At 39.5% G+C, this 23,216-nt stretch overlaps 1 protein-coding gene across 3 annotated transcripts in view; it reads left to right on the top strand.

The window, feature by feature from the left end:
• The window catches only part of B3GLCT (beta 3-glucosyltransferase), a 131,342-nt gene that overhangs the window by 78,887 nt on the left and 29,239 nt on the right, over window positions 1-23,216 (top strand). For all 3 annotated transcript variants that reach the window (XM_055122776.1, XM_055122768.1, XM_055122762.1), the window contains exons 11-13: window positions 5,981-6,094; window positions 9,181-9,280; window positions 21,657-21,776. In XM_055122776.1, the coding sequence (XP_054978751.1) occupies window positions 5,981-6,094; window positions 9,181-9,280; window positions 21,657-21,776 (334 nt within the window). The remainder of the gene's footprint in view (window positions 1-5,980; window positions 6,095-9,180; window positions 9,281-21,656; window positions 21,777-23,216) is intronic.

Below are 23,216 nucleotides of genomic sequence, written 5' to 3'. Positions count from 1 at the left end.
ACTTGTTAGGAGCAGTCAAAACTAACCTCAAGTTTACTGAAGTGGCGGACAGGGAGGAGTGGATTGAATGGTGGGTATTGGTACTTGGTGACGGGCTTGATGTGGTGTTCACTTCTAGATTGTGAACACATGTTTCTGAAATGTACAATCTTGAGAATGAACATTACCTCAATAAAAAGGTATTAACAACAGGCAGTGTTCGTAGCACTAAACATACTGATTTGCTCCTCTCATTTTGGATGTGAGTATTGAAGACCTAAAGGCATTAGGAAGTTTTTGTAGTTCAGTTTTTGTAGCAAAAACCATCATTAAAAGTGGAGCTTTTTTTAAGTTATTATTTAAAAAAAATGATCTTAAAGCAGCAGGATTTTAGGGATTTTGATATTCCTTTTGCTTGAGGATGTGTGTGAAGGGGTCCAGTCTCTCCTTTTGGGTGTCTGGTCTGGCTACCAGCTTGGTCCAATAGATGTATTATTTAAGATTACAAGACCCCATTGGCACTAATAATGTTCCTTTGTTTTTGTCTTCACACTTCTTGGTGTGTGTTTTCCCATATAATCTTATGTTGATGGTTTATCCTTGTGATGTAATAATTACCTCTTTTTGCTTGCTGTGATACAGAGTATGTGATAGGCTTGTTCCTAATTGTTGTAGACTAGAGCTGGGAGGCAGGATATGTGCTTCCTGGTTCCCCATTCTTGCTCTCCCAGCACAGTCAATCTGAATTCTCTTGGATTTCTGTTTTGTGTTTTCCCTTGAAGGCTTAGAGACCTAATACTTGATAAACAGTTTTTGAGATCCATGCTGTTGCTCTGCTTGGGTCAGGTCAGTTTGACTTGGCTCGAGGCTGTGAAAAGCCTTTTATACTTAATAGCAATGGGGATCATAACGTGTTGAAATCCATAGGTGATCTAAAATATGCATCAGGATGCGAGTTTACATCCCATCTCTGTCTAAACACATTAGTGTATGGTCCAGCAGAATATGTGAACTCTATTTTTTTCCCTCTCCTTTTTTCTTTTCTGGGCCTCTTGGTATAAAACCTTGAAATGGAAGGGGCAAAATAGCAATGAAGGAAAAAATAGCAACAACATTGTGTTTCTCTTTGAAACACAGAGAGTCTGTACAGTCTCATAGAGATGCTGCAGAGAACTTCCCTGGTGGTGGGTTTTCACATATGGGGGAGCTGCCGCAATACTGAGTAGAAGAAGACACAGCAATGCCCCCACTCAGGCTCCTCAGAAAGCTGGTCCCTTCCAGGATGAGGGTGAGAGAGGGAACATTCTGCGCAAGACCAGGAAATAGACATTGAATTGATAATAAGACCAAGTTCCAAAATTTCTAGAAGTTAGATTACATGGACCAGAGAGAGAAGAGGGATATAGGTGCTTCTCCTGCATGTGGCTGACACTGTATATATCCTTGGCACTGTATATATCTCCCAAGCATCCCTAAGAGTGATCCCTGAGGACACAGCCAGAGTAAGTCCTAAACACCATTGGGTGTATCCCCAAACCTCCCCCCCTCAAAAAAAAGAGCCTAACTGGACATTTATCTTCCTATGTATGTTGATTCTGGTTTAAATGAAATATATCAACTCTTTGGACACAGGAGAAATACATTTTAGTTTTTGTTTTAAGTTAGTTATACACATTGACACCATTAATATAGCAAGACTCCCTGCAAAGAAAGTATTTAAAGTTTTAAGGAAACTTTAAAAAATCATATGTTGTTAAGTACTGGATTGGCCTAGCATGTACAATAATATTGAAGCAAGAAAAAGCGCTCTGGAGTTTTAATATTCAAACCCACCTCTTCCTTTTGGGGCATGTGTTTTTCTTTGTGAGCTGCCAGTGAATGTGAAGAATTCCCGTTTCCTTATTCAGCCATGCAGTGTCTGAGCCTGTGTCTGCTATCTCCAGGCAACCACTGTTGTGTTCTTCAAATGGGTTCTGAGACGCTCCTCGCTTACCGTCTTCCTCTAGCTAAGGAGGTTAAATGACTATCTGCTCAGCCTTTAGTTCCTTTCTACTACTCCCTAAGCTCCTAAAAATAAACACTTTAGTCCTTTCCAATTAAAACACGAACCCTGTCTGTTGGCTTACTGCAGAGATCTTGTCTGCAGCACTGTTGTTCCATTGTTCATTAATTTGCTCGAGCGGGCACCAGTAACGTCTCCATTGTGAGACTTGTTAACTGTAGCACTGTAGTCCTGTTGTTCATCTATTTGCTTGAGTGGGCACCAGTAATGTCTCCATTGAGAGAATTATTGTAACTGTTTTTGGCATATTGAAGACACCACGGGTAGCTTGCCAGGTTCTGCTGTGTGGGTGGGATACTCTCGGTAGCTTGCTGGGCTCTCCGAGAGGGATGAGAATTAAACCCGGGTCGGCCACATGCAAGGCAAACGCCCTACCCACTGTGCTATTGCTCTAGTCCTGAGAGATCTTGTCTAGAGCAGACAAATCTGAACCTGCAAGCCTCTCTAATAAAAGAGAAGGGAGAGGCAGAGAACCACAACACCCAGTCCTGTTGATAAATTTGTCCAGATTTGTCTGCTCTAGACTTACTGGGATTAAACACAGTGGAAGGCCACACCCTGTGATAAAGGAAGTGATGAATTTATTGAAGAGGAAAAGAGTTGGGTGTTAACTACTTCAGGTCTCTTGTGATAGCTGAACAGCTGAAGATATTCCTGATTGCTCAGAAAGGTGGTTCAGATCAGCCAGCAAGGATGTCTTTCAGCCCTCCCAATACCGCTTTAAAATCAGGCATTATAGTGCAGTGCTGGTATATGTCTCTGTAAACCTTGCTGCAGAAGAGAAAAGCAACCTGATGTAATTTTATGATTTTTGATTTGCATACTGAGACCAAAGAAAAGGTCCATTTGTCAATTCAAAAGAGAAGAACCCTTAACATCAGAAGGGTCATTCATTTTTGATTGTTTGGTAGTGTTTGTGCGCTATCCAGTCAAGTGTCAGGTCCATTTTCATCTGTAATCAGAGTACTGCAGGTACATTCACCAGGGGTAGAAATGTGAGTACCTGTACCTATCCAGTCAAGTGTCAGGTTCATTTCCATTTGTAATCAGAGTACTGCAGGTACATTCACCAGGGGTAGAAATGTGAGTACCTGTGCCTTATAGGGAGGCATCTGCTTTGTGACTGCAAAGCCAGGTGGAAGAGGCAGATCATTGGTATGGTGGATTTTATTATTGTTTGTTTTTTTAACCATACATTGTTCACTTTGCTCTAGTTTTGGTAATCTTCCAGCCAACTTTCTTGAATATTGCATTTTTTTTTTATTAGACTGGAGCAATAGCACAGTGGGTAGGGCGTTTGCCTTGCACATGGCTGACCCAGGTTCAATTCCTCTGTCCCTCTTGGAGAGCCCAGCAAGGTACCGAGAGTATCTCGCTTGCATGGCAGAGCCTCGCAAGCTATCTGTGGCATCTTCAATATTCCAAAAAACAGTAATAAGTCTCATAATGGAGACATTACTGGTGCCTGCTTGAGCAAATCAATGAGCAATGGGATGACAGTGATACAGTGATACAGTGATTGTTTTATTATATGGTAGAAAGTATGATTCTCTTTGTTAGAAATGAAATAATGGATCATGTAGCTATATTAAAATATATTCTCAAAGTTTAGTATCTTTGGATATAATACAGTCCATTAATATAAACTAGTCCAATAAATTATAGAGTGAATTCTATTAAGAATCTAGCAATGTTAAAACATTGAGCAGTGTTTTTAAAATTTTAAGCGATTTAGAATCAACCTCAATTGAAAATATAGCCCTCACCGGATTTTCTGTAGAGGCCTTAGCCTTTAGGTTTTTGTGCAGCTGTTAGAGCCAACAAATGCACAGGAACAGATAAGGGAATAAATGATAGAAAGTCTTGAATGCCTCTGGTATTACAGAATTATAATATCTTTCTTATAGTAAAATGATTCTATTTTAAAGTGTTTGGTGATGATGGTAGCAGTCTTGTATCAAAGGATGAATTGGAATTACACATGAAACCATCTCTAAAGCTAGTTGTGAACGTAGGCGTGGCCTTTTGTTGGAGTTCCTGCAAAATTCAGTTCTCATTCAATTATTCAGTGACCCACAGGCCAGGCTCTGTGTGAGGCGTTGGCCAACTCATCCAGTAACTTTGCCTTTAGTGAAATTTCTGATTCAGTGGCTTCAAACTAAAATTTAAAGCATGGAGTTAGGTATAGGTGAGAGCTAACTCATTCTTGATTTTTATTTCCTATAAAGTAGCAAATTGAGGAGAAACATATGTGCCGTTTCATAAAGTTCTGAGAACAAGCAGGAACAGAAAGCAAAAGGCTGCGCAAAACACAAGCACAGTGCACAGCTTGCAGGACTGAGTCCTGGGGACTGAGGAAAATTCTTGACCTTGCTCACAGCTTTCCCAGATTTATGCAGTGGAGGACAGTTTACCCAAGAGTCTGAGCATTTATTTAGCAGCTTCATGCTGCAGGGAGCCCTTTCTGGGATAAGTTCTCCTGCTTATTATATGCAAAGCAATTTGCCACTGCAGTGCCAAGGTTAAGACTTTTGTTGTGCTGGAATTTGGAAGTAGAACAGAGAGAGAATTTTTTTTCTGTTCTTTTGTCTTCTCCCACTGCCTAGCAACCTAGTCTATTACTTAATGCATTTTTGTCCATTTTGCCTAAAAGCAGTCCTTATAACTGTATCTTTCTATGGTTGCAGAAAATTATATTTTAATGTCTTAACATTATTTAATAGGCTAAGGTAAGTAATTTGGAGATAATTACAATAAATGTCCAGAAGTCTTCATATATTTTTCTTTCTTAAAAGCAAGTGGATAATGTACTATGGAATGGTGCTTTTTATACTGTAAACCTGTGACCTGTCTGAGCTTGACTTTACTTGAGTTGCATTGCTAAACGCTTAATTTTGCCACTTCATTGACAGCTCTTGCATATAATTAATTTTGATATGAGTTGGGGGAAAGGAAAAGATAAATGATGTGATGAAATCTCAATATACCAACTTGAAGATGTGATTTGTCAGGTTTAGTCTTAAATTTACAAAGTATAAAATCTAAAAATGATCTTTTCTAATAGCAGGAACTCACCATTCTTCCTAATATGCATGCAGTGCCCTTAAATTTAAATGTAGGAGAAAATAATTACTCTTCAAGTTGATTAAGCAAGTTGAAATTAAATCATGATCAGGGCAGAGTTCTTTATGCTAGGCTGTGGAGACCTTTGAGCATCCCTGCCTACAATACAGAAAACCAGGAAAGATTTTCTGTTGTTTGTGTTCATTGAGTTAAGACAATTCATCTGTTAAAGAGTCTCAAATTGGATTCTCAATGATTTGCCACATTTTTCAAAAGTGCAACACAATATGTTATCATGTTCTCATTTTCGGGATGCCGCTCTTTGTCATACAGGTGGGCCTGTTGGAATCATTGAGTGGTGCGTGGGGGTCGGGGGAGGAATGGGGAGTTTTGTTGAATCCCTCTTCCATGATCACTCCTTGTGCACAAAGCAAGTTTACATCTTGGCCAGAACCACAAAGACTGTTCTAATTCTTAGAAGTCATCCTATTTCCCACTTCCCTAAAAGGTACCTAAAAAACCCACTGTGACTTTTAAGTGAGATTGGGGAAAGAGAAAAATCAGTTAAAATTAAACACAGTAGTGTAATCGGACTAGAAATAGAACCATTATATGGCAGTAAATGTGTTTTCACCAGGAAGAAGTGCCTGCCTCTGTGGTATATTAAGTATATTAAAATAGAGGGTTAGTTTATGTGCTGCCATCTGTAAACCACCCCTGCATTTCTCAGGGTAGAAAAGCAAGCTCTGAGTCTAGAAACATTTGGATAATCAAAAGTAATGGTGTTTTCTGTCTTTAGGTCATTTTGCTGCCCTTTTGAGACCTCAAGCTTCCTTCATGACTGTACCAGTTATATTTCCTCTTTGTTTGTTTCAGTCCCCATCGTGAAGCAGACTTGGGAACATCAGGCCAGACTCATTGAGTACTATAGTGATTATGCAGAAAGTTCCATTCCGACGGTAGACTTGGGAGTTCCTAACACAGAGAGAGGTGAGTTCTGAGTTCTTACCACTTCTCTGATTCAAAATCTAACAAATTGACATAGAGTTGAAATATTTTATAGTAGTATGATCTTACCTTACATGTGTGTTTTTCTTTCCTTCCCTCCCAACCTCAGGCTCATAGATGTGCACCAATTCTATCATAGTAAGAGTTTCTTTATGGTATAACAAAGCTTTAAAGTTTTTAATAGGTCATATAGATGTGATTAAATACATTGCAAGAATGATAGAGTCTAACAATAGGTTCTTTGTGCCTTTATAATTCAATGTGACCTTATTGAGGTTAATTAATTGTTTTTTCTTTCATAATATTATAATTTTTATTATCATCACTAGTATGGTGCTGGAGCGATAGTGCAGCGGGTAGGGCGTTTGCCTTGCATGCGGCTGACCTGGATTCGATTCCTCTGTCCCTCTCGGAAAGCCTGGCAAGCTACCAAGAATATCCCACCCTCACGGCAGAGCCTGGCAAGCTCCCCATGGCGTATTCGATATGCCAAAAACAGTAACAAGTCTCACAATGGATTACTGGTGTGCACTTGAGCAAATCGATGAAAAATGAGACGACAGTGCTGTGACAGTGCAGTTCTACAGTATGGTGCTGGGGCTTGACCCAAGGCCTGACACATGGCAGGCTGCAAGACAAGTAACTCTACTGCTGAGCCACATACCAGGTCCCTTTTCATCTTAATTTTGATCTGCTCTTCCGACCACATTTTTTCTTTAGTTTTCTGGTTCTACAAATCCTTTTGGATATAGAAAAGTAAAAGCAATAAGATTATCTTTTCATAGAGAGTACCATCTTGATTAATTTGGGGTGATGTCATTCATCTTACAGTGAATGACAGTGTAGAATTAATAATCTTACAGGATAGAATCATGTATGCTATTTCTATCACTGTATCACTGTAACACTGTATCACGGTCATCCCCTTGTTCATCGATTTGCTCAAATGGGCTCCAGTAACGTCTCCATTCGTACCTGTCGCATGCCTGTATAGCCCGATGGTGTATTGGGGGCTCTTTCAGGGTGAGGGGAATGAGGACCATCATTGTTACTGTTTTTGGTATATCGAGTATACCATGGGTAGCTTGCCAGGCTTTGCTGTGCGGGTGGGATACTCTTGGTAGCTTGCCAGGTTCTCTGAGGACAGAGGCTTTTGGGGTGGCCTCTAACCGCCTTTACAGGTATTCCCAGTCTACCGAATATAAGCTTTTGGTTGACTGGCATGTTGTAACGATCTGCACACTGACAAACACGCACCTGCCTGCGTCTCTGAGCAGCACCCGGGACATTTGTGGCCTCAGGTTGATCTCTAGAGGTTGATGGAGTGAGCCTGGAGGATGTTGAGCAGCTGACAGGGCAGGATTCTATCATGGAGGGTCTATGACAGGTTGAATACCTGTGCCAAGTCCCAGGTCATCCAGTGGTTGGCTGACAGCACCCCACAGTGGATGAGCCACTGCATGCAATGCTGCCACGGCTCTGTGTCTGACAGTGCCGCGACTAGGCCCGGCCGGGGCAGGCAGCGACACTGTAGCCACTGCCATGGTTTCTGCATGCCCTGCCGATGCCATTCTGTCCGAATCTTGCAAAACAACCTGCGATGTCCATCAGGAATCACGCGTAGAGTTCCAGTAGGGATCACGCATAGAGTTCCATACCTGGCGTGCTGAGCTGCTCTCTCTAAGGCGAGATGGTGATCCGGGTTCGGAAGAGTGCAAGGGGTTATTTCTATAATTATTTCTATACTAGTGAGGGGCTATTTCTATAATTGCCAATATTTTTTTTACAAGATGAAGTATTTTTAAGTATTTTACAGAGTCTGTTACTGTCTGTTTCGGGAAAGAAAGGTTATCACTTTATCACTGTATCACTGTCATCCTGTTGTTCATAGATTTGCTTGAGCGGGCACCAGTAACGTTTCCTTTGTTAGACTTGTTACTGTTTTTGGCATATCGAATACCCCACGGGTAGCTTGCCAGGCTCTGCTGTGCAGGCGGGATACTCTTAGTAGCTTGCCGAGCTCTCTGAGAGGGAGGGAGGAAGGAATCAAACCCAGGTTGGCTACATGCAAGGCAAACGCCCTACCCCCTGTGCTCCAGCCCAAGAAAGGTTATAGACTGAATTTTAAAAAGTTGTTTTTAAAGATTTCAATTTAGGTTGACTTTAAGAATCATTTATGCATGTATTTCTTATTTGATTTTTTGTTTGTTTTCAGTGTGAACTTATTATTGCTCATATTTGTATTGTAACTAATTCCAAAAGGACTTTGAGGTGCCTTTCAAAACCACATACCATAATGGTTAAAAATACATAAAGAGACTAAGAATAGAGAAAATAAATATCAAACTGACCAGCAGTAATGATTAATGTTTAATTAGTGTAGTTATGTCACCAAATATGAAATGAGGAGCATATTGCACTAGGTTTCTCCTTCCAAACATTTTTTCTTCTAACACCCAGCATTTTCTATTGAAATATAGTGATTTATCTGCTGGCATCCGAAGACTCTAACTCCATCTTTATTTAACGTTGTGTCTCTAGTGTAAATTCTAAAACCTGCCACAGTATGTAGCATATCAGAAGCTTACTAGAAAACATTTATAAAGTCAATGAATGAAAGTGTAATCTTCCACTTTTTGCACCTTTGCTTCTATATGGTTGTAGTGCTTGAAATTCTAACAGTTTATTCAGAATAAATCTCTCTAAGAAATTATGTCATCTTTCTATAATTTCTTTGGGACTTAAAATGTTATTGTATAGAAGGAAAATACTTCATTTCTTTCAAGTTAACTGTCTGACCTTGTTTAATTCCTTTCACTTTGAAGTCTCCATTTCCTCCTGTGTGAAATGAGTGGTTTATTCCTCATGACCTCTTAAATTTCTTACTGGTTCATTATGAAATTAGAAAAAGGTTAATTAAATTTTCTTCAAATTAAAAAGGTATTTGTCAACATTTAGGACTTTTACTTACAGCACTTCAAAGTTAAATAAACGTTTAAAAATGAACTCTGTATTTTAAAGAAAATAACACATTGTAAGGGTTTTTGTTTTTCCCTTGCCTTTCTTAGGTCATTGTGGAAAGACATTTGCCATTTTGGAAAGGTTTTTGAATTATAGCCATGACAAAATTCCATGGTTAGTCATTGTGGATGATGACACATTAATAAGGTAAGAGGTTATTTTCATCCTGTAATGCCTTTAAATCTTATCATATTCAATTTTAAAACACTTAGGGAGTGGGGAGATGACTCAGAGGGCTGGAGTACATGCATTTCATGGGGGAACCTTGGGTTTGGTTACTGGTACCACATGGTCTCATGAGCACTGCTAGGAGTGTCTCTGGGGCACTGCACAGGAATAGCCCAGAGCACCACCTCATGTGATCTCCTCTTCCCAACTCCCCTCCCAGCTAAAAACAAAATTACCAAACTAGAGGGGGACTACTGATTCTGGCTACTAGGGTAATAGGGAATGGATTTGCCTTAGCACCTAGTAATCACAAAAATAAACAAAAGCTGTAGATTAGGGATTTTTAGACATTGGACATCAGTCAACAAAGGATATTGGTTCGTGGACACCAGAAGCAAGTAAGATGATGCCTTTGACTGTTTCAGCACACTGTTGTTCGGAGTTTCTATGTGCTCAGGAAAAGGAATTCAGGGGAAAAGAGAAGATTGGATAGATAAGTCTTAAAGCTGTGAATCTGGGAGATTCTAATGACATTAGAGTTTGCAGTTATTGGTAGTTTAACATTTCTTCCAGTCAATTCTCTTTAATTGTTTTCTGTATAATTAATGTCACCAGGGCTCCCAATACTATGTTGAATAATAGTGATGAAAAGAGACCTTTAGGCTGATCTTAATGAAAAGGCCTTCAGTTCTTTAACAATTAATTATGGTATTGTCTGTAAGTATTGTTACATATGGCCTTTAATAAATTGAACTAAGTTCCTCTTATCCCTACTTTTTTGAGAGTGGTGGGGTTTTTATTTGTTGTTGTTGTTATTGTTGTTGTTGTTTAATTGTTTTGGGGCTGTACCCAGTGATGATAAGGGTTTGCTTCTGGCTCTATGTTCAGGGTTCAAACCTGGTGATGCTCAGGGACCCATATGTGGTGCCAGGATTGAACCTGAATTGGCAGCATGCAGGGCAAATGCCCTACCCACTGACTATTGTTCTGGCTCCCATTGAGAGGGTTTTTTCTTCTTTTTCCTTTTTGAGAGTTTTTTTTCCCTTTGGTCATAAATGGATGTTGAATCTCATCATAAGCTCTCTGTACAACTACAGATATGATCATCATTTTTATTTCTTCTTGGAACCCATCTCATGCTGAGGCAATTTGTGGTGTGGTTCTTGGGGATTGTTCCTGGCAATGCTTAGGGGACCATTGGTGTTGGTGACTGAGCCTGAGGCTCCCACTTGCAGAGCTTGCACTCCAGTCCTTTGAGCCATTTTCCCTGTCCTGGAGAATCTGAGTTTGTTTTACGTTTCATTGATGTCATGGGGATCACTACATCTATATTCTTCCAGGTATCGGTCTACTGTTTTCTGTTTTAGTGAGATTTTTGTCTGCTTATTGTATTAAGATAATATTTCCTCATGGAAGCTCTTACGAAGAAATTCCATTTCTTTGATTTTTGCAGAAAGGTACTAGTCCTCTTTGAAGGTTTGGTAAAACTCACTAAATAAACTCTTTTGGACCTGGGATGTTGTGTTTGGAGAGATATTTTACTACATTTTGACTTCGTCCTGTGTGACTGGTCTGTTCTTGTTTTCTCTTTCCTTCCGGTTCAGTTCTGGAAGGTTGCATGATTCTAAAAAGGTATCCATTTTCAACCAAAGTGCCAGAGAACAGACTACTGGTTAAAGAAACTGGTTAAAGAAACAAATGAAATACTATGCAGCTGCTAGAAAAAAATGAAGTAATGAAATTTGCTTATAAATGAATGGAATTGGAGAGTATCATGCTGAATGAAATGAGTCAGGACAGGGTCAGATGTTGAATGACTGCACTTATTTGTGGGATATAAAAAAAACATAGTATAATACTAACACCCCAGGGTCATAACAGAAACAAGGGCCAGGAGGATTGGCCCATGGCTCGAAGCCTGCCTCAGGTGCTGGGGAGGAAGGCAGTTGGGATAGAGAAGGGACCACTGGGACTATGATGGTTGGAAGAAATTGTTCTGGATGGAAAATGTGTGCTACAAGTAGTAAAGGGCCAAACATTATGGCCTCTCACTATCTGTCTTACAAATCATAATGCCCAAAAAGAGAGGGGGAGTTGAGGGGCGGGGGAGGTAGAGGAGGAGAGAGAGAGAAAAAGAGAGAAATTGAGAGAGATTGACATAGATTAGTGGTATGGTGGTAGAGGGAGGGATACAGGGCTACATTGGTGGTGGAAAATGTAGAGGGATGGGTATTGGAACATTGTGTGACTGCAACCCAATCCTGAAAGCTTTGTAACTGTGTATCTCACAGTGATTCAATGTAAAAAATAGTAATAATAAAATTTTAAAAATAATAAATATGTATTAATCTTTTCTGGGTCCCCATTTGCTGGTATCAATTTGTTCATGCATATTTCTTGGAACCTTTGTATTTTTGTACTGTAACCTCTTACCTTGCATTGATAATCTAATTTATTAGGGCCTTCTCATCCTGTGTGTCTAGCTAAAGGTTTATCACCTCTTTTGTTTTTTGTTTTGTTTTGTAAACTAGCACTTGGCTTTGACCTTTTGTATTTTATTATTATTATTATTTTTTGTTTTTTGGGGTCACATCCAGTGATGCTCAGGGGTTACTTCTGGCTCTGCACTCAGTAATTACTCCTGGCGGTGCTTGGGAGACCATATGGGATGCTGGGAATCGAACCCGGGTCAGCTGCATGCAAGGCAAATGCCCTACCAACTGTGCTATCACTCCAGCCCTATTGTATTATGTTTTCTTAACTCACATTTTCCTTTTCTTTATATTTGGAGTGCCAGGGATTGAACTCTCACATAGAAATCAAGCACATTACTGATGAGCTACATCCATGGCCTTCTGTTTTCTTGCTTTCTGTATCATTTTTTTCACTCTAATTTTTATTATTTTCTTCCTTCTGCTTTTTCTAGGTTTCAGTTTTTCTATTTTGTACACTATTAGGTTATGTTATTTATTTAAGCTTTTTCTTCTTTCTTGAGGTAAGCCTAAACTTCCTACTTTGTTCTGTTTTTGATGTATTCCATAGGTTCTGATAGCCTGTATCTTTATTCTCATTTTTTTCCAGGAAGTTTTAAATTTCTTTGGCCCATTGGTTGTTCAATAACAGGTTTTTATTTATTTTTTTAATAATTTATTTATTTTTAATTAGTGAATCAACATGAGGGTACAGTTACAGATTTATACATTTTTGTGCTCATGTTTCCCCATACAAAGTTCGAGGACCCATCCCTTCACCAGTGCCCATTCTCTACCACCAGTAAACCCAGCATCCCTCCCACCCTCCCCAGTTCCGTCTCCCCCCACCCCACACTGCCACTATGGCAGGGTATTCCCTTTTGATCTCTCTCTCTGATTAGGTGTTGTGGTTTGCAATAAAGGTGTTGAGTGGCCATTAATAACAGGTTTTTAATCTCCAGTAATTTTGAGTATTTTTCCTGTTTTGCTTTTCGTGGTCAGTTTATACCTTTATATCATTGTGATCTGGAAAGATATTTGATAGTTTTCCATTTTCTTGACTTACAGACCCCATTTTGTTTCCCAGCATCTGGTCCGTCTCAAGCATGTTCTGTGTATAATGGAGGAGAATGTGTATTTGGCTTTGGGGGACTTAATTGCTTTATACCTGTCTTATTAATCCCAGCTCTTCAAATTTCTTATTTAGGTCTATTATTTCCTTACTGATTTTCTGTCCAGTAATGAGAGTGGTTGTTAAAATTTCCAAGCACCACTGTGCTCCCATCTGTGTATGTCCGTGGGGCGATGAATAGTTGTTTTAAGAACTTCTCTGCCATTCCATTTGGTTTTATATGTTTGATAATAACATAGGCAGAAATCTACCAGTTGGCCAAAATTTAAAAATCACCCAATATTTCACTTGCCCTTTTAACTTCAAACACACCAATACTTAACATCTAATATGGTTATATATTAACCTGGTCTGGTTAATATACAACCCTTAACCTTAAACATAGCCTTAATCCTAATCCTATCCTTAACCCATACTAAGCTTAACCTTTACTAAAACCAAATATTACCAATTATCCTAACTTGAAATATATTTCTATACTTAACTTTTGTTTTTAAGAATGAACAAAGAAAAAACTAAAACCTCCACAAACCTAACCCTAACACTAGCCCTAGGCTTATCCTAATGCTAATCATAATGTTATCCTAAACCAGACCCAAGTTTAGGCATAAACCTACTAATTAGCTCAAATTAATTATTGCCCAATACTCCACTTGTCTCTTAAACTTTGAGCACATCAATACTTGATTCCTTAACACTACACAGCCCCTAACTCTAACCCTAGCCCTAACCCTAACCTGTACTCACCCTGATCTTTACTGATGCCAAAACTAACCAATTTTCCTAAATGTAAAGATCTCTATATATTTAACTTTAATTTTCAAGTATAATCACAAAAAAATTTAATACTAAAATCCTCCTGATAGAACCCAGCTCTAAAGCTAATCTGAATGCTAATCCTATCATTAAATTAACCTTGACCAGGCATAGGTATAAACATACCAGTCAGCCCAAACAATCATCCAGTAGTCACATGCCTTTTTAACGTTGAACACAGCAACATTTAACATAGTCCTTATCCTAATCCTAATTCTCAGCCTACTTTTAATGATGCCCCAAACCACCAATTATATTAAACTCTCTATTGATCTTCCTATATTTTCATTTCCAAGTATGACCGCAGAAAAGGCTAACACTGACACCCTCTGAACTGAACTCTATCTAACCTTAGTTCTGAGCCTTCTCTAATTGCTAGTTATCTATCTATCATTATCTTACTCTGACCCAACTGTAGGCAAAAATCTACCAACTAACCTAACTTTAAAATACCTGATATCTGAGCTCTGACCTTATTTTTTCGGCAAGCAGTACTCTTTATAATCAATTAGTTTAACAATATATCTGCACTTAGGATGTTACCTCATTAGCCTTGCAGTTCAGTCTGTAATATATTCATTTGAACAGAATTGTAAAGATAGACATATTTGAGAAAATATATAAACCCCAAGATCCCTTGAAGTTGGGGGCTGAAGGGATGCTGTGCTGTTGTTCACTTCCTTTAGGACCAAGAAGACTCTGGGAGGGGCTTCATGGGTCCTGGGAAGCCAGCAAGGGGCTGCCAATGGTGCAGGAACTTTGGGGCAGGATGCCCAGTTTGCCTAACTTTAAAAGACACCCAGTACTTCACTTGCCTTTTTCACTTTAAACACATCAGTATTTGAGTCCTAAAGCATACACTATCCCTAACTCTAGCCTTAATTCTGATCCTAATTCTAAACCATAAAAGGCTGCAAAAACTAGCAGTTCTCCTAATTTAAGCATCTGTATATTTATCTTTCATTTACAAATATGATCACAGATGAAGAAAATAACTAAATCCTCCAAACCCAGCCCTGTTCCTTGCTAATCATATTATTATGCTAACCCTAAACCAAACATAATAGACATAATCCTACAATTAGCCCAAAGTTACCAGTTGACCAGTACTTCACTTGCCTTTTAACATTGAACATGGCAATATTAAAGTATAAGGATAATATTAAAATAATAAAGTATTAGTAATAAAGTATAAAGTATTTAAGGTTAAGAGTAGCAATACTTAAAATTTGAACCCTACACAATCCCTAACCTTAGCCTTTATATTAATCCTAATCCTAACCCACACTAATCCTATCCTTTACTCAAGTAGAATCTACCAGTTATTCTAGAATTAAAGATTTCCTTATACTTAATCTTAAGTTTTAATCATGAACACCAAAAATAAAAAAGTTAACACCTAAACCCTTCAAACCTAACCAGTTCCCCTAGGCCTAAGGCTAATTGTAATACTAATCTTATTATTCAACTAAGCCTGACCCAAACATAGGCATAATCTTACCAATTAGTTCAAATTTAACAATGTCGAATACTATACTTGCTTTTCAACACTCATCATCATCATCATCATCATCATCATCATCATCATCATCATCATCATCATCATCATCATCCCGTTGATTGTCAGATTTCTCAAGCAGTCTCAGTAATGTCTCCATTCCTCCTAGTCCTGAGATTTTAGAAGCCTCTCTTTACTTGTTCTTCCCAAGGATGCCGCATTGGAGACTCTTTCAAGGTCAGGGGAATGAGACCCAGCATTGTTACTGGTTTTGGCATATGGATACACCATGGGGAGTTTGCGAGGCCCTCCCATGTGGGCAGGAAATTCTCGGTAGCTTGCCAGGTTCTCCCAGAGGGAGAACTAGGCTATAAGATGTTGCATGGCTTCAAAGCAGCTGTGTGCTTCCGGGAGCTTGGTTTTAAGTCTCTAGATGTTGTTCGCTGGTGGGATTACACGGCGCTGGGTGTAATCTGCCTAGCTACTAGGAAATGAGAAATCTGGGCAGAAGAGTTCCAGTCCTGATGCAAGCAGGCTTGGAGGTCTCAGCGCCAGGTCCCACACACCTGGGTTCCTCTGCTGGTATCTTCATGCATGAGGCTCATCCGAACTTGTGGAGAGGGGCCTTGAGCATGGCTGTGGCTAGGCTCTGGAGGTCTTCGGCCTCGGGAGCTCTGCTCAGGGTGGGGAGGGAAGCTGGAGCCCACCCTCAGCACTCAACACAGCAATAATTCATAACTAAATATGACACAGCCTCTAACCTATCCCTAGCCTTAATCCAAATGCTAACCCTAACTCATATAAGCTGATCTTAACTCATGTGAATAACTACCAATTTTTCTAAATTTAAGCATCTCCATTTACAAATATGATCACAAACAAAGCTGACACCTAAATCCTCCAAACTGAACCTTTTCCCTAGCTAAGACTAATTATGTCATTATACTAACCAGGACCCAAAGCATAGGCATAATCCTATCAATTAACTCTAATTTAATAATTGCCCAATACTTGTGTTTTTGTTTTTCATGTTGAACGCAGCAATATTTTACAACTGAACCCTATACAATCTTTAACTCTATCCCTGTTTTATCTTAACACTAACCCCAATCTATACTACTGATGCCTAAAACTGCCAGTTGCCCTAAAATTAAATATCTCCCTATAATTTCATTTTTAAGTATGAACACAACATATACTACCTCCAAATCTAACAGTAACACTAGGCCCAAGGCTAATTCTAGTGCTAATTCTATCATTAAACTAAGCCAGCCCAAATATAGGCATAAACTTTCCTGTTAGCCCAAATTTAATAATCACCCCAATATTACATTTATCTTCTAAACATTCAGCACAGCAACATTTAGCACCTAGAAGCAACACAGTCATAACTCTATTCCTAGCCTTGTTCTAATCCTAACTCTGATTTATAGAAGCCTGACCTTTCTGATGCCAAAAATTAACCATTTCCTAAATTAAAAGTTCCCCCTATGCTTAACTTTCATTTTCAAGTATGATCACACACACACACACACACACACACACACACACACAAAAAAAAAAATCTTAACCCCTAAACACCTAAACTCTCCAAACTGAGCCCTATACCTAGCTAAGGCTAATCCTAATCCCAATTCTATTGTTATCTAACTCAAAACATACCAATGGCAAATACTTCCCCATTAGCTGGAATTTTTATATCTTCCGACTCATTTGCCTTTTTTGTTTGAACACATTAGTACTTGACCCCCAAATCCTACATAATACCTAACCTGAGCTGTAATCATAATACTTACCCTAACCCATATAAGCCTGACCTTTAATGATTCCCCAGACTACCAATTTTCCTAAATTTAAAGATCTCTATATATGTAACTTTAATTATCAAGTATGATCATTAAGCTAACACCAATCCAAAAAACCCAACCCTACCATTAGTCCTAAAGATAATCTTATCATTAAATTTAGCCCAACCCAACCAAGATAGACATAAACCTATCACTAAATTTAGTCTGACCCAGGCAGTCATAGGCATAAAACTACCAATTAGCCCAAATTTACAAATTGCCCAATCCTTCCATTCCCTTTCAAACTTTAAAAAAAAATTTTTTTTAGTGAGTCACAGTGAGGGTACAGGTACAGATTCACACCTTTTCGTGCTTATTTTTCCCTCATGCAATGTTTGAGAGCCCATCCTTCCACCAGTGTCCATTCTCCACCACCAATGAACCCAGTATCCCTCCCACCCCCAATCCAGTCCCCCCCCACCCCTGTGGTGGGGCATTCCAATTTGTTCTCTCTCTCTCGTTTTGGTTGTTGTGGTTTGCAGTAGGGGCACTGAGTGGCCATCATGTTCAGTCTCTAGTCTACTTTCAGCACACATCTCCCTCCCCGCACAGGATCTCCAATCACATTTTACTTGGTGTTCCCTTCTCTATCTGGGATGACTTTCCACCAACATGTGAGGCCCGCTTCCAAGCTATGGAGCCAACCTTCTGGCATTATATACTACTATTCTTGGGTGTAAGTCTCCTACTCTGTTATTTTAACTTTGAACACAGTTAATACTTAACACCTAAACCCTACCCAATCCCTAACCCTTAACCTAGTCTTATTCCTTACCCTATATCTAATCCATATAAACCTGACTTTACTGATGCCAAAAATGAACAATTTTCCAAACTTAAAAATTCTCCACCCCACCCCCCTTTTTTTTTCATTTGTATAAAACTCGTATTAGTGTTACATAAAATATGAGTCTGAAAACCAGGGATTGTAGATTTTCCTTTTTGTATGATCACAGCAATAGCGAACACCAAAAAACTTTACAAACCCAGTTCTTACCTCAATCCTAGGCTAATCTCTAATGCTAATTCTATATTTATATGAACCCTGCCCCAAATATAGGCATAAATCTACTAATTAGTCAAAATTTAACAGTTGCCCAATCTTTCACTTGACTTTTAACATACAATACAGCTATTCTTTTTTCTTGACTTTTAATTTTAATTTTATTTTTATAAAGTTGTTCACAATAATTCATTACATGTAATATTCTAACTCCAGTCCCACCAGCATTGCACCTTTCCACCACCATAAGAGGAAAGTGTGTGAAGATTGTTGTATTTCATCTTGGAGCCCCATTAAGCAAGCCCTTATGTAAGAGATTACAACATGTTTGTTAAACCCAAACAAATGTGTGCTACTCTTGGTACATCAGTGTTGTAGAGTCTGAGAGCTCATGCTGCCACGAATGCTGCTGCATATTCTGGGAATTCTAAAATTTAGAATATGATTTTAGAGCAGGCTTACTAATGGGTGAGGTCTGTGTTGCTCTTTCCAGGAGCTTTATATCTGAGTTTCTGGATCTTGGCTGCTGATGAGATTATATGGCACCAGGGGTAGTTTGTGGTGTGACTGCCAAGCTACTGGTAAACTTGGGAGATGGGGAGAGGAGACCTATTATGGCTCCCAGCGAGCTTGAATAATTCAGTAATGGGTCCCACATACCTAGGTTTTTTTGTAGATTCACTCATGGGTGAGGCTCATCTGAGCCTGTGGAAAGCGGCCATGAACATGGCGGCAGTTGAGTTCTGGAGGTTTTCTGCTGCGGCGGGGAGGGACACTCAACCTGACCCCCACTGAGTTGCCTCAGTGAAGACAGTCTGGTGCGGGGTCTGGACCTCAATACAGCTATTCTTTTTTTTTTTTTTTTTTTGCTTTTTGGGTCACACCCAGCGATGCTCAGGGGTTACTCCTGGCTTTACACTCAGGAATTGCTCCTGGCGGTGCTTGGGGGACCATATGGGATGCCGGGCGTGCAAGGCAAACACCCTACCCGCTGTGCTATCGCTCCGGCCCAATACAGCTATTCTTAACACCTAAATTCTACCCAATCCTAACCTTAGCTTTCATGTTTTCTATGCTAAGCCATACTAAGCCTGTCCTGTGGCTCTAGCCCCCAAGTTTGTCTCTGGTAGCAGCCACCAACCTGATCCACCCATCCAACCTCTGCTTTTGACTGGGGCATTCAAACCATTGAATTTAGTGAAATCAGTGAAGTCAGTGAAATTATTTAGTGAAATTAGTGAAGTCAGTGAAATTATTGACATCAAGGGATTGTTTGCCATTTGTACCTGAGGATTTTGAATGGTTTTTGTTTTGCCTTTGTTTCTATGGCTTTCTTTTCTTTTCCTTACCTGCACACTGGTGACTGCTTCTTGGGTAGTGTTCAGCTTTTGTTCTGTCTTTTCTTATTAATTCTTAATATATATGTTTTGTGGTTACTATGTAGTTAACTTCAGAAACTTTCAATTTACTTTCTCAATAAAGTCTGAATTCATTCTATAGTCCCCTTTATTACTTTCCTTCTTTCTCCTTTTTGATGGTTTTTTTAGAAGTATGTTAACTGCTTTGATGTGGAGTTTCCTTTTCTTTGAAAAGAATGCCATTTAGCATTTATTGCAAAGCTGGTTTAGAAGTCATGGATGTCTTTAGCTGTTTTTTTTTTAAAGTGTTTTTCTCACTCTTTAAAATCCAAGTAATAATCTGGCAAGATATGTGATTCTTGGTTAGAATTTCTTTTGATTCAAGATTTTGGCTGTATAATAACATTTCTTTGGGCCTGTAAAGTTTCATTTGAAAAATTCAGTGTGAGTCATATGGCAGTTCTTTGATATGTTGCTGCCTTTAAAAAAATTAATTTATTTAATTTGTATTTTGGGTATTGAGCAGTATTGAGGACTTACTCCTGGCTCTGAACTCAGGAATCACTAATGGTGGGCCTTGAGAGGACCATATGTGATACTAGAGATCAAGCCTGGGTTGATCTGATGCAAGGCTAGCATCCTGCCCACTGTACTATCTCTTCATCCCAGGTACAGTAAAACCTTAAAAAAAAGCCATTTCCTATTTAAAATTCTAGAAAAAGAATCTTAAAATCATTAGGAGATAAATAATGTTAAACATTAATAAGAAAGAGGTAGCATAAGTTTTCAAATGAAATAATTCTTTTTTACTTCCAGAAAGTAACGAAGTGATTTTTATAAAAAGAACCGTGAAGAGAGTTTTAAAGCAAGCTAGATTAGGCTCTCACTGGCCAAGTCTGGGACAGATTCAGCATCAATATGATTAAGGACAGTCATGAATTATGAACCTCTGGAATTAAGAGTTGGTGTGTTTATTCTTGTTTGGGGGCCACAATAGGAGGTGGTGGGTGTAATCCTAGTGCCTTGCTTCACAGTTGCTTCCTACCATGCTTTCAGGAATCATATGGTATGTGTGGGATGGGGGAGGCGGGTGCGACGTGCCTGTATGTGGTTGGGTGGGGATGGAATCTGGGCTTCTCATATGCATAGCATATCCTCTAGCCTTTTGAGCTATCTCCTGAGTCCCTGGAGGGTTTTCTTATTACAAACCAGTAAGTCCCCAGGGAATAGTACTAGGTATATGGTTTCCCTCTTTAAATATACTTGATATACGATTTCCCCCTTGTCCTGTCTCCTGATTTCTAGAGGAAATTAAGAACATATTTTGTTGTTGTTGGGTAACACAGTCCAAGTGTTAGTATTAATGGATTTGGTGTACAACTTATCTGTGCCTCTGCCAAAGTATCCTAGACTTTCCTCCACCCCTTATTATTCCTCTCTGCCCTTTCCTTCCCTCAAGGAAAATTTACGTGAGAACTAGTGTGTTTGCTGATGTTAAAGTATCTTCTCAATAAATCTTTAAAACTGAAGAATGTGGCAATTGATGGCTAGAGAAGTGAGACAGGCCCTGGACTGGGTGATCCAGTAGAGTGTTACCACAGAAGGACACGTGGACATTGTCTGTGTGTTGGTGCATCATCGTCGGGCATGCTGCCCAGACTCGCCTCTGTACATAGCAGCTGCAAGCTGTTATGTTGTCCTCATTTTTGCTTCAAAAGCCCCTTTTAGGGGATAGGAGAGAGATTTAGAGTGTTTTTGTTTTGTTTTTTGGGGGGCACACCCAGTGTTTCTCAAGGTTGACTCCTGACTCTGCACGCAGAAGTCACTCCTGTTGGGGGCTGGGGGTCTGAATGTGGTGGCAGGAATCAAATCCAGGTCAGCCGCATGCAAGAGAAATGCCCTCCCCTCTGGGAAGCAGATTGGTAGAAGTGAGTTTGCAGTCAGCCACTTCCTTTACCCTGTTAACCTACTAGCCCTCCTCATCTAAACCTGGTGCCACGCCTGGCAGGGGCTTCTTAAAACTGGGGAGTAAGTCTTGTTTCTCAATTTCTCTCCTGTTTTTTATAGCAACAGTATGTCCTTTTCTGTAAAAAAAGTCCAGTTCTGTAAATCACCCCTACTTCGTCTCTAAATGACTTCAGTGTCGCCCGATAGCACTGAGCCGTCTGTACCATAATCTCTGCAGACACACTTGAATTAAGGTAACTCTGGCTTTTGTTTCCTCTGATAGCATCTCCAGGCTCCAACACTTGCTCAGCTGTTATGATGCCAGTGAGCCGCTGTTTCTGGGAGAGCGCTACGGCTATGGCCTGGGCACCGGCGGGTACAGCTATGTCACTGGGGGAGGAGGGTAAGTATAATCCTGGTTTTCTGGAAATATTCAGAGTATTAAGCTTCACTCTCCATGATACAGTGGTGGCGATGGGATAGGTACTGATAAGAAAGTGCTTTGCCAGTGGTAGTTCTTTGAATGGTAAATTTGCTAAATGTGAAAAGAACCCAGAGCAAACAATATTCTCTCTCTTGAAGACACAGTATAAAAATGCTTGTCAGGGGACTTGGTAGAAATATCCTGATAGAAATGATTGCTTCTGAGGCAGCAGCCAATTAGTTTTGATTGTTTAAATGGGCACAAAAAATGGATATAGATTTTCACTCCAGAAAGCAAGTCATTAGACTTCAATTATATGTGCTTATAAATCAGAGTTCAGAAGTAGTTTAGACAACTAATTAAGTGATATTTGTATGGGGTTTATAGGTTTTAAATAACAGGTAAAACTCATTTTTTTTAAAGGAAGCATCTGCTTCTCTCTTCTGGGGGAAAGATTGTTAATGTGATTTATAGGGGTAGATTAATTGAGCAGTAAGTCTTTTTTTTTTTTTTTTTACTGTTTCTACAGTCTTTGCTATTGTACTTAGGGAGCATCAGAGCTTATTATTAACTATAGTAATTTACACTCATTCATTATGTGTTTGTTGAATGTCAACTATATGCCAGACATTGAGTCATAAAGTTCTGAGGCCTTTGGAGTCTTACTTTACACTATAGAATTGAAGTATCTCTGGGCCGGAGTGATAGCAGGTAGGGCATTTGTCTTGCACACGGCCGACCAGGGCTCAATCCCCGCCATCCATATGGTCCCTCAAGCACCACCAAGAGTAATTCCTGAGTGCAGAACCAGAAGTAATCCCTGAGCATTGCTGGGTGTGACTCCCCCACGAAAAAAAAGTAAAAGGAAAAAAAAAAATTGAAGGATTTCAGGAATTCTCTACCTGTCGTCCTGGTTTGGCTGACTCTGGTGAGTAGAGCATAGCCCTGGAGCTGGGTTTTTCATAGGGATAATTAGACCTGAGCAGGAAGTGGGTGATGGGAATGCATATACTTTTGAAAAGACATTACAATCTAATGCCAAGGAAATTGGCCTCTCTGTTTAGAAAGCTCAAATGAACTGCAGCCTTAAGTGAATGCACTTAGTTTTTTGGATGAAGTACTGGGGCAAAGTAAGGATCAGCTCACGGCACCATAGAGCCAGAACTTTCCAATTTTGGAAGAGGCCCTGTTGTTTGTCTGTGGGTTTATATATAACACAAAAACTTGATTACATTTTTGACATAGAATTCACGTTATGTGTGCTTTCTGCAGGAAAACTATTTGTCTTCCTTCCTTGTTAGATTTAGCTGTTATTTCTGAAACAGGCACTTGCGTCCTCCTGAAAATGTGCTCACCTACCGAACCAGTGTTGCCTTTCATTCCGCGGTTAGATACTCATTCACTAGCCTGCCGTATGCC

Source organism: Sorex araneus, chromosome 1, assembly GCF_027595985.1.
Source record: "Sorex araneus isolate mSorAra2 chromosome 1, mSorAra2.pri, whole genome shotgun sequence".
In the NCBI taxonomy this organism is placed as follows: Eukaryota; Metazoa; Chordata; class Mammalia; order Eulipotyphla; family Soricidae; genus Sorex; species Sorex araneus.
The sequence above is the reverse complement of the archived record's forward strand: the minus strand, read 5'-3'. Positions and strand labels throughout refer to the sequence as shown.